This window comes from Monodelphis domestica, chromosome 3, assembly GCF_027887165.1.
Source record: "Monodelphis domestica isolate mMonDom1 chromosome 3, mMonDom1.pri, whole genome shotgun sequence".
Taxonomy (NCBI): Eukaryota; Metazoa; Chordata; class Mammalia; order Didelphimorphia; family Didelphidae; genus Monodelphis; species Monodelphis domestica.
The window spans coordinates 497,067,513-497,079,799 of record NC_077229.1 but is presented as its reverse complement, the minus strand read 5'-3'; the positions used below and the strand labels follow the sequence as shown (position 1 = coordinate 497,079,799).

Sequence of the window (12,287 nt, the reverse complement as noted above, 5' to 3'; positions counted from 1 at the left end):
TTCATGTCCAGAAACTGTTCTAAGTCAAATACTCAGCTTTATTTGCTCTCTGCTCATTTCTAAGAATTATAAAAACTGATATGAGTTGGGCTTACATTTATTATTCCTTATTTTGTATGAAACATTAATTTATCTACACAAAGAGCTGCAGAATCATTCTGAAATAAAGCCATTAAAAGCTTTTAAAAATTAACTGCACCCCTCTCCCACCATTTCAGGATTTATTGTGGGAACCCCTCTTATTTTTGTCGTCCCCCCCCCCCCCCCATCTTGATTCCAGCTTTGTCCTTTCCCCTCCCTCCTTTCCCTAGCTAGTAATTCAGAAGTGCTGCAGTATCTTCCTTGGCACCCGCTAGTGTATGTATGCTGCTTTGACATTGAGAAAGGGGGATGTGGTTTTTAATTAGGCTTGGCATTTGGAACACAATTTATTCAGCAGAATATTACGCTTAACACTAAGGATATTTAGGTCACAGATGGGTTTCTTAAAGTGGTTTTTGGCAGATCAGTGCACAAAATACTAAGGATCAGAGAAATCTTAATTCCTTTTCCTGAAACATACTGCTAGAGATGGGCTGTTTTTATTACCACAATAGCATTTGTGAAAGAGAGCAACCAAATTTCTCCTTGATAATAAATAGGAAATTAAGCTAGACCATTCAATTTCTCTTAGTCATTATAATTTTATAATTGATGGAAAGAAACAGACACCAATTTTATTAGAAGCAAACTGGAAAATGTATTTTATTTTGTATTTTTGTCACTTTTCCGGCTCAAGTCCTTTATTGTACTTTGAAGTCTTTTGATCCACACTTTAAAATATAGCACTCTTTTAAATAAAAATACCCAAGATTTTCAGGAATTACTATTTTCAGGGACTGTATTTGCTAATTGTTTGATTCCTTGCATACATTGTAATGTCATTTGTCCTTAGAATGATAGGCATAGTTTTTATCTTAGACTTGGACTTGGAAATGAAAATAAACTTTGTTTCCCCTCTCCATCCTTTGCAGCACTGCCTCCTAAGCCACCCAAACCCACTACTGTAACAGCTAACAACGGTATGAATAACAATATGTCCTTACAAGATGCCGAATGGTACTGGGGAGACATCTCAAGGTAAGACAGCAGCAGAAAGTGATTGTATATGTCCCATTTATGTTTCACATTATTGAGAACAGGAAAACTACCAGCTTGCTAATATCCATTTTCAAGATAGCTTCCAACATAAACATGAACCATAGTTGGCTTTGTTCCAAAGATGACCAAAAAAAGTCACTGGGACTTAAGAAGCAATGAGGGCCTGATGCCTTATGAAATTAAATACTTTTAGAGCTTTATTATTGTCTGATGTGCCTGCTTAAATTTAAAAGGGCAGTGCCTGGAGACAGTAAAAAGTCAAACCTTCTGCTAAAAGATAAAAACTTGCAAGATTTAATCCTCTCATTTATAACAAAAATGAGCACTGCTTTTAAAAGCAGCCAGTATTGTGATTGTGAGGAGGTCTTTCCTAGCCAGGTCAATTGTTCAGAGATGTTGAAAAGAACTTTTTGCAGAGATTACATCAGTGAGAATATCTTTCATGTCAATGTACTTACATTTTACAGAGACGTTTAAGAGAGAAGGGAAAAAATTGCAATGTGTCTGAATAAAGCAACATATAGATTAATCTGGGAAGAAAAAAATTAAAGAGATGAAGTCAGAATAGCTGTGTCACAGAAGTGAACATTTATTCTTATTACTATTTTTATTTCAGGGAAGAAGTCAATGAAAAGCTGCGTGATACAGCAGATGGCACCTTTTTGGTACGAGATGCATCCACCAAAATGCATGGGGACTATACTCTTACACTTAGGTAAGACTGGATAGAGTTAAGATCAGCACTTAGATTGACTTTAAAACACTTTCTTAAATGAGAGAAATTGTACTTTAAAGATTAATATTGTTCTCATATTTTGTTCACAGGAAAGGAGGAAATAACAAATTAATCAAAATATTTCACCGAGATGGGAAATATGGCTTCTCTGACCCATTGACTTTCAACTCTGTGGTTGAACTGATAAACCACTACCGGAATGAATCTCTAGCTCAGTATAATCCTAAACTGGATGTGAAATTACTTTATCCAGTTTCCAAGTACCAACAGGTAAATGGCTCCACTTATGATTACATTTTGACAAGATAACTTCATTACTTACAATTACTTAATATTTCAAAATAAAGAAAAAAATTATTGAAGTAGCTCATCATTTATATTTGTGATCATGTTTGAAAATTTTATAATTGAGAGTGTGCCCTCTCCTTCTTAAAAAAAAACCTGTATAGTTGTTTTTTTTTAATAAGGGCCAGATTTTCTTAAGTGATGACTATAATTTTAAATTTAATGCACAAAATATTAACTTAATTTAAAAGTTTCTTTTTCCCATCTAATTTCTTTTCTAGGATCAAGTTGTAAAAGAGGATAGTATTGAAGCTGTAGGAAAGAAATTACATGAATATAACACTCAATTCCAAGAAAAAAGCAGAGAATATGACAGACTATATGAAGATTATACCCGTACATCTCAGGTAAATTATTCTTAGAGTCAGATTTTGATTTTAGAATTCTTGATTATTGGATTTTAAGCTGGTTGTCAACTGGTGAACCCTGGCTTAGGGAGTCAGAGGACATAGATTTGGCTTCAAGCTCAGTTACTCACTATCTGGGTGATAATGAACAAATGAAGCCATCTGTCAAATAAAGGATTTGATGTTTCTTCTAATGTTTAATTGATAATCCTGTGACCCTAGTGACATATGCTTATCTTTAAAAAAAGAAAGAAACAAAAAACTAAATAGCCAATATGTGTATATATGTAATTATTTTTTAATATTTAATTGATACTTTTATGATCCTAGCGATAGATTTAATCAAAGCTGAGGAACAAGTATGTGTTTATAGTAATTATAATATGTGATCAACACTTTTATAATTCTAGTGATATATGCTTATTTTTTTAAAATTGAGCAATAATATATACACATAATTTTTCTCATACATAAGTATAATTATATAACATTAAAACCTTTATTTGTCCTCAGCTTAAAAAAGTCACTAGGATTGTAAGAGTACCAATTAATCCTTGAAAGTCATCTAGTTATCCAAGTCATCTTTGAGCTCTCTGTGTGTGCCTGTCTATGTCCCAAAGCGTTCTCTGTAAGACTGATCTCCAGTTGCCTTTGTGCAAACACTTAACTGGGACAGACAGTAGGAGGTGGAGAAAGACCTGAATGCCATAAGATACCTATTCACAATGGGATGATGGCCTTTGAAGAAGGTGGCAGCTCAAGGAAATGTTTCAGGGATCATCTTTCTTAGGAAAGTCCTGTTGCTGAAGCACAAGTTTATTGTTGTCATGAACAATATTATTGTCATTATTATGGCATATTGATTTCGTGGATTTGGACATTACACATCAAAACCATCTTGCCTGCTAAATATTTCACTTGAGCAAACCCTTCAGTGCTTTCTGTGTTAGTGAGCTGTGGGAGATAGATACAGAGCTTAGCTCAATACAGAATTCTTGCCCTCATGGAGTTTTTATACTGTACCACCCGATTCATCATTTTGTCTGTGTTTTGCTACTTATTGGAAATTGTCTTGTTTCATCTGAAGCATCAAGTCTTGCTTTAAAAAATAAAATAAAATTACATTGCAGGAAATCCAAATGAAAAGAACAGCAATTGAAGCATTTAATGAAACAATAAAGATATTTGAAGAACAATGCCAAACCCAGGAACGGTACAGCAAAGAATATATAGAAAAGTTTAAACGTGAAGGAAATGAAAAAGAAATACAAAGGTTAGTAAGTCATTAAAGGGTTACCATTTCTTTTGAGTCAGCAGTCCCCGAGTCCTTCCTGGGTGACATGTAGTTTAGAAAAGGCACAGAGGAACTGAAGATCATTGATTACCTTTTAGCTTGGGGGGGGGGGCGCACCCCACTTTGTAGCTGGGGCAAAAATGGTTTCAACTTGATAGGATGAGCCCAGTGTCCGACAAACCTATCTCTTCCCACAGGATTATGCATAATTATGAAAAGTTAAAGTCTCGAATCAGTGAAATCGTGGACAGTAGACGAAGGTTGGAGGAGGATTTGAAAAAGCAAGCAGCCGAGTATCGAGAGATTGACAAGCGGATGAACAGCATCAAGCCAGATCTCATTCAGTTGAGGAAGACAAGGGACCAATACTTGATGTGAGAGCTTTGGCTTAACAGCTGACGAAGGGAGCGGCTGCGGGGGATTCGTTCTCTGTGATTATAGCGTGACCTTGATTTTTAATTGTGGTTTGCTTTAAACTGTAGGTGGTTGACTCAAAAAGGTGTCCGACAAAAGAAGTTGAATGAATGGCTGGGCAACGAAAATACGGAAGAGTAAGTATACGATGGGGATGTTGTCAGGAAACTTCCTAGCTCTGGGAGAAGGCCACAGGCAGTCATTTAGGAAGGCAGACGGGCCTGGGAAAAAAGTGACCAAACTGTTTTATTCCTCTTTGAAACAGAAGGCTCCTGTCTTTACTTAGTCCTTGAGGGTGAGGTCCGTGGCCCTTGGAGACGTGGGGTCACAGATCTAGTGCTATCAGGGCCTTCAGAGTCATCTAGTCCAACTGCTCCTTTTACCAATGAAGACACCAAGACTCAGTTTGTTCTGCCGACAAGGCAGGCAGATTGCGGTCTACCTTTTAAATGTCAGGACCTGGATTCATACCCTGGATTCCAGGATTCATTCCTCTGACTCCACATCTAGTGCTTTCTGGGTGGTGCAGTGGGTAGGACTAGAACCTAGAGTCAAGAAGACCCAAGCTTAAAAAAGAATGTAGCCACACCTGTTTCCTAGGTAGGTGACTCTAGGCAAGTCCCTTCATCGTTATCTGCCTCAGTTTCCCCAACTGTAAAATGATGGTAAAAATAGCAACTACCTCCCAGGTTTATTGTGAGGGTTAAACAAGTTACTAGTCGTAATGCCTTTCGTTTTTCAAAGCACTCCTGGTCTTTCTTGATTTGATATCTTTTCTGGGATAGCAGGAATGGACTGAGTTTGGAACAGGATAGATTATAAACCTTCTGCCATTTAATCCAGTTAGCTAGCCAGAAAGTTTTAAGTAGCCAGCATTTCCTCCCTTTTCACTTAAAAATGATGATATTTGTTCATAATGGTGAGCCTGATAAATAGAGGATCCAAAAGGACTTTCTGAAATCATCAGGGGGAAAATTATATTCCTTCTATGTTAGGGTTATTTTCACTTTTTGAAACTTATGTCCTGGAGTTCATTTTGAACAGTCGAATCCCCCCAACATTCTGAACAAACCGTACTTGTTTTCCGCTATCAGGGGTGTGTATGGAGTTCTTTGGTAGCAAGCACGGATACTCATCTGAGTGGAGTGTTCAAGGGGCATCAAAATAGCACCTGATCCTATTTCAGAACCTCTAAAATCTAAAACAATAATAAGAATTTTTAACCACATCCTTTCCTTTGCTCCCAGTATGAGACTCTGGCCTGACCCTTGTGTCCAGGCAATAAGGGAGACCTGGTCAGGGCTACTCCCGAATCAGAGTAGAAGGCGAGGTCACAATTAGAATTTTGGGTTTGGAGTCAAAGAATCCGGATTCAAGTCCACCGCTACCTGTGTGGGCTTGGGCAACTTTGGAGCCCCGTTTCCTAGTCTGTAAAAAATGAGAGAGGGCGGGCTAATGGCCTTTTAAGAGCTCTGCATCTGTGGTCCTTTTTTGGGGATGTGGAAATGTATACAATGGTAGTGATGCACGCCTTTCCCGAGGGGATGAAGTCGCCAAGTATCTCTGTGAATGTGCATCCAAAATATAAGTGACACCTTTCGTTTCCGTGCAGCCAATATTCAATGGTGGAAGATGACGAGGATTTGCCGCACCATGACGAGAGGACATGGAATGTGGGAAGCAGCAACAGAAGCAAAGCAGAGAACCTCTTGCGGGGCAAACGAGATGGCACTTTCCTGGTTCGAGAGAGCAGCAAACAGGGTTGCTTTGCTTGCTCTGTAGTGTATGTATTTCCATTGGACTTGACTTTATTCCATTCATTGAGTGAAAACTTCTAGAGGATCCATGTGTGGGAAATTAGGTGTTTTCAGGATCACAGGAATCCCTGGAGCTCTTAAGGAGTCGGACTATAGAAACTGAAGATTACACCATGGGGCGGCCATTGCCAGTTGGTACTTACTGAGGCCATGTTGGGCTCTGGTCCACATGGCGGAGACAGACAGGACTGGCATTTTTCATGTTAGTGTTTTTTGAGGATGTTTTCCAATAGTTTGAGGGTAACAAACTTTGATTTGCCCGCAGTTGTACTTCTTTAGTAGAGAAGTTTGGTGAAGATGGTGACCAAGAAACCATCTTGCACATAATTAGGAGCAGCTTCTTGTAGGAAATGGGGTTTGAGGAGAATTTTGAGCCAAAGACATGGAAATGGAAGAACAAAGTTTTCAAAGTATTTCCCATATACGATCTCATTTTAGCCCTTTTCTCAACCCAAAATTGGTGTTGGTATTATTCCCATTTTATAAGTGAGAAAACTATGGTTCTTAGAGGTGAAGCAACTTGCTAGTGGTTCACATATTTCACTAGTTCAGGCAGTATTTGAACCCAGGTCTTTATGACTTCTAACTCAGAGCCCTATCTTCCATCTGAACTGAAGACTATTTCATAATATTAGTAAGAATAATTAACATTTCTGTGATGTTTACTGTGTGTCAGGCACTTAAGTTATTATCTCTCTTATGGGGAAGAAGACAGTATGCACCATGAGAATTTAGAGAAACATGTAACTTATTGTTGGGTTCATTTTTATTTAATATGAATTTTATCTTTCCATCACTTTTAGCCCATTAAAAAAAAAGTATTTATTTTTTCTCTCTCTGTAATTGCACCCTGAAGTCTTTCACAAACTCAGAACTCGGACTGACTTTCCCCTTCTTCCTCTCCTTTTTAGGGTGGATGGTGAAGTAAAGCACTGTGTGATAAACAAAACCCCAACGGGGTATGGATTTGCAGAGCCATATAACTTGTACAACTCTTTGAAAGAGCTGGTGCTACATTACCAACACACGTCCCTTGTCCAGCACAACGACTCTCTCAATGTCACCCTAGCCTACCCAGTCAATGCACAGCAGAGGCGATGAAGAGCTCGTACTGTCTCTTTACCTAAAAAGTTCTACGATGTTGAGGCCTCTGGAAAGCCAAGGGCTCCCCCCAGCCCCCCTCAGCCTAACCTGTGATTTTGAGCTGCAGAAACAAAGCTGTCTGTCTTCAGATAGGACTAGAGCTTTCTTCGGGGGAGGGAAAAAAGGATGCGGGGGGAGAACGCAGCCTTGAGCTGCGGCCGTTCGTTTCTAATCCGGAGTGGGTTTTTTGTTTTGGTTTTTGTTTTAATTTAAAAAACCCGAAGAGGAAAAAAATGATAAATCTCTGCCTGCAGGGACATAGAGGCCTTTAACTAACATGGTGCTTGTTTACGCTTTCTGAAGCTTTACCAGCCTGACGTTTGGACTGTGTGGACCGAGGGGCAGGCAGGGCTCGGCAGCCCTGCTTTGAGAATTGATCAGCCTGGACTGGATTTTGGCAGGTCACTGTGCTCAGTGGACCCAGACACACACAGCACTGTGGATGATTTCATTTTTCTGATGAATGAATGAACAGGCGAACGAATGAATATGTAGCAGAAAGACACTTCCACTTCTAAGGAACACTTTAAAAGGGACACTTTAAGAGAACTTCAGTTCACATCTGTTCAGAGGAATTGCTTATAGTAGCCAAGTGCCAGGAAGTGTTTTGTTTAGACTTTAAAACAAAACAAAAAAAAGGAAGAAAAAATACACCACCAACAAACCACCCAGTTTTGAGAAATTGAGCTTCGAGAACATGACTTTAAATGAAATACAGTATATATAAAATATGTACATAATATCAGATGACTAACTATCGAATAGATGGCTCCTATCAAAACCAAACAGCTTCTCTTTTCTTTTGTTTTGCTGAAAGCTAAATCCTTAGTGCTATGCAATTCTTCGTTTTCATTAAGTTGTATTTCAATTTTAAATGTACCTTCAGAATAAGCTCTTCTGGGTTTTGTTGTTTGAAAATGTTGTTTCCTCTGATTTTTTTATTAATATTCATTTTGTTATTTTTTTTTAAAGAAAGAAATGTACAGGTTGCCAGTAAAAATTGGCTTCAGAATTAAAACTATGAAATATTTTACAATTTCCCTTGTACAGAATACTTGGCTGTTAGCCCAAGGTTAAAAAGTTCATAACAGATTTTTGGACTAAATGTTTTGTTGGGCAGTGCCTGATAAGCTTCAAAGCTGCTTTATTCAATAAAAAAAATATATGAATATTACAAAGTATCATTGAAGTCCAACAATATTGTTTTAAGATTCTTAAAAATACGGTACCTGGCAATGTTTATTTGAAAAAAACATTGTAAGCTTCTTGTATTGGGGTGGGTGGGGGTGGGTGGGTGGGGTGGACAAAAGAAGGAAGATGGGAGAAAAGGAAAGAGTGGTTTGCACCTTCTCCTTCCCTTAATGATTGCAGAGTTTCAAGTGATGTAATTTGTTTCAGTCTTTTCCAAACCCTTTTGATTTATGAACTCACAGCCAGTTAAGTGATAGTCTAATTGACCACTGTAACTCTTTAAACCTCAACTAGCTGGTCAGATATTTCAGTTTTTAGGAAGGAAGTTTCGTTGAGTATGTTTTTCTGTTATTCATAGAAAAGTACCTAAGTTTGTTTGGACACCTATTTATGGTCAATTAAAAGTGAGCCTTTGTGATTTAGAAGACTATGATTGTTTAAAAAGTTAGGATTCCCATTTTCTAAAACAATTTTATAAGGGAAGACAGGTTCTGAAAAGCATCTTGATTGTGGCAGCACCAAGTATATTCCAGCTGACCAAGAACCAAAGATGTGTCATCATCATCACCACCCACGCTGCATCAGTGGTTTGACCATTCCCAGAAATCGTGTTCCTACCCCTTTTCTGTTCATCCAGATAAGTGTGTCTTTCTTTATAGTAGGAGGGCATAGGAATTAGTCTAGGAGAGTAATCCTTCCAGTTTTAGGGTAGGCAGAGGTACGTTTTCCTTAATTTACATATGCAAAATTAATTTTGATTGATAGGATTTGTATATGTACTGAAAGGAATAAATGCTAGTGGAATTCTGGTCACTGTCCAAACTAATTAACACAGGAGTCTGGAGACATCGTTTTAACTTAGGAAATGCTGTTAAGAGATTGGTTTAATTCACCTACACTTCATTTGCCTCTCCACTTCTGCTGCTGTGAAGATTATTTTAGTTGCTTTTTGTAACCAGCAATTGACTTTATTTTCTGCGGAATGTCTTATCTCTCTCAAACTGAAATCTTCACATGTTTTAAGACGAAAGTTCATTCTTATGTCCAGACTGTCGGTTCAAAAGCTTGAGTAAATTTTTCTGAGCTGCACAAGACTATCGATCATCTTCCTCTCTTATCGAGACAGATCAGAATTCATCTGGACTAAAGTCTTTAACAGTATTTCTTTTATGATCAGTTTGGGGGAGATAGGGTTGGGTCATGCCTCAAGTGGCACAAAAGTATAACAATTAGCGTTATATAGTTAACTAGCTTTCATTGTAATCCAGATGTAGCAAGTTAAATTTCACATTGTTTCAAGAAATAAAGACAAATCAGTGATGAATTATGTTTCGTAGGCAAACGCACAGAAGCAGAATTGCTGTTTTTACTTATAAGCATTTTCCTCAATATAATACCAATATAAATGTTGGTATTCCAACATTTGCTATCCTTGTAGCCAACAAGCACATTTGCAGAAGTTATTTTTTTCATTAAATAATGAGGCAGAATTCATAGCCACATATCATAGCAAGTTATGCCATAAACATGGTACTGCAGCTCTACCAAATGCCTCTGTGATTGCTGAGTAGCATGCCCATCATAGTTGTACTTCCAGACATTTTACCAGCATTCTGTAGTGTCCTTCAGGTTAAATCCAACAGTCAATGCTCACAGTCCTAATGAAGCTTCCTGTAGACATTAATGGATGATACGTATATTAGAGCTACTTCTCAGAACTGTTTTATCCACCCAGTTTTTCTCATCTATGTGACATCCCAAAAAAGAAAAGTCAGAAACTAAGCTGCAAAGATGCTGTTCCAGGGCTGTAGGAAATGGGAGCATTGCTTCTCAGTCTCATTCCATGGGAAGGAAGGAGAGATCATAAGTACATGTAAAAACAAAAAAGCATGTTTTTGAATCATCTTACGACTTAGACTCACGACCCTTATATATAGATATATATAGTGTTATATAGATATATTCACATGTGCATGGACTGTGTTTTCAATGCACCTTTCAACAAAAAACAGATACACAATCATTTACTTCATTCAAGCACATAACCATCCAAACTTCTAAGAACAATTTTTTGTGTATGTGTGTTTTTTAAAGGTTGTGTTCGTTTCGTTTTGTAATGGTGAAAACTGTTTGCAAGTGAAGTGAGAAGTACAGTAATTTTATGGCTTTTTTTTTCCCCCTTTTGGAAAAAAAGTAACTCCTTGCAGACTGGTCTGGATGACTCTTAGCGGAGAAATCTTCGTCCAAGTGTGTAGAGTCCAAATGTGTCATTGTGAGTGCTGTGGGGAATCAGTGGCTTTGTTTTGTAGCTGGTTATGAGTTATTGTGCTTGGGATGTCCTACTGATGTTCCTCCTTGGGAGGAGCTCACTGCTGGTTGTAACAACTATGCTTCTGTTCTGCATGGTATCCAAGTCAGTTAGGAAGTAGACCCTGGTAGCTGTGTAGGTTTGGGGTCATTTAAAGAGAGGGGCAGTTCAAAGCACAATGCCTCCCATGGGACAAAGTTCCAAAATGCCAAAATTTTCTGAAGATAAAACTTCTGGCGGTTGCGGGTTGGGGTAGAAGATGGGGAGGAGGGAGTTGTTATCCTAGGTGAGGAGGGGGATAGGGCCAATTGGAAAGAATATCCATATTACTGTTACACTTGTCACCATGAGAGAGAGCATTGGCTGCCCGGGATGCTGCTATTTAATTTTTTTAAGAAAAAAATTAAAATTCATTTTTCTTGTTATTTTGCAAAGCTTTGTTCAATGTTTTTACAAAAAAATATATTGTTAAAATAAAGTTGGTCTTTGACGAGAGGGAGGATATGATGGTCAGTTGTAATTTTGCCTTTACAAGGCAATGGGGGGGTGGTGCTGGGGAAGTGTACCTCCTTGAAATTTTGTTCAAACTCTTAAGATTTGATGGCTCTGTGTCTTGTTTTAAGTTGCTTTGATGCATTGTATTAGGTCTTCAAAAAGAATAAAGATTGTTTTGAAACTTAAATTTGGATTGAGACTTAAGTGATCATTTTATCAGGAATTCCCCAAATAGCTCCTTATACTTTGGGGTAACCTACATGTGGTTGAATTTGTAATGATATGTGGGCTGTGCAGATGACCATTGCCAAGTTCATACCAGGGTTACATGGTTATTTGTACACACAGGACTGTGGAAAACTGGCTTTGTAGTCAGAGAACCTGAGTTCAAATCCTGCCTTTAGAGCTTACTACTTTAGGTGAACCATTTAACTTCCTTAGATCTTAGTCTCTTCATCTAAAAAATGGTGAAGATCGGTCTAAATGGCCTATGAGATTCCTTTTGTCTCTGGGTCCATGACTAGGTAGCTTCTGAGATTACATTTTTAGCTCTTGTTCTGGGATCTTCTTTGTCCATCCTTTGGTTGTATTCAGTAGTTCAAAAATCTGTATTCCCCAGTTGGTGCAGATCACATGATAATTAAACCATCTCACCCTTTTAAGCTGCTGTGGTCAGGCAGGTAGGTCCCTTCAGTGGATAAAGAGTTCTAGGCCTGGAGTTGGAAGGACCTGGGTTTGAAACTAGCCTCAGATACTTCCTAGTTAGGTAACCCTGGGCAAGTTACTTAACCCCAATTGCCCAGCCCTCATCACTTGTCTGCTAGGAATCCATACTTTAGTATCTATCAAGATTTTAGAAGATAAGGGTTTAAGAAAAAAAGTTGTGATGATCAAAAGAAAAAAAGCATCCTGGTACTTCGCCCACCAGTGATGAGCTCCTCTTGAATTCACTAAGTGGGTCCTTGAATGAGGCAAAATTGTTCAAAATTCCTGAAAGGCACTGGAATAAGGCTTGAATGGACAGCCTGGATGGCCAAGGTCTTTCTGTTCAAGAGAC

At 38.2% G+C, this 12,287-nt stretch overlaps 1 protein-coding gene across 4 annotated transcripts in view; it reads left to right on the top strand.

The window, feature by feature from the left end:
* PIK3R1 (phosphoinositide-3-kinase regulatory subunit 1) overlaps positions 1-11,417 on the top strand; it is a 96,716-nt gene extending 85,299 nt beyond the window's left edge. For all 4 annotated transcript variants that reach the window (XM_001367112.5, XM_007486411.3, XM_007486413.3 and 1 more), the window contains 9 exons: positions 1,014-1,119; positions 1,757-1,855; positions 1,966-2,146; positions 2,443-2,568; positions 3,699-3,841; positions 4,060-4,236; positions 4,345-4,413; positions 5,889-6,059; positions 7,005-11,417. In XM_001367112.5, the coding sequence (XP_001367149.2) occupies positions 1,014-1,119; positions 1,757-1,855; positions 1,966-2,146; positions 2,443-2,568; positions 3,699-3,841; positions 4,060-4,236; positions 4,345-4,413; positions 5,889-6,059; positions 7,005-7,194 (1,262 nt within the window). In that variant the 3' untranslated portion in view covers positions 7,195-11,417. The remainder of the gene's footprint in view (positions 1-1,013; positions 1,120-1,756; positions 1,856-1,965; positions 2,147-2,442; positions 2,569-3,698; positions 3,842-4,059; positions 4,237-4,344; positions 4,414-5,888; positions 6,060-7,004) is intronic.
* The last annotated feature ends 870 nt before the right edge of the window (positions 11,418-12,287 follow it).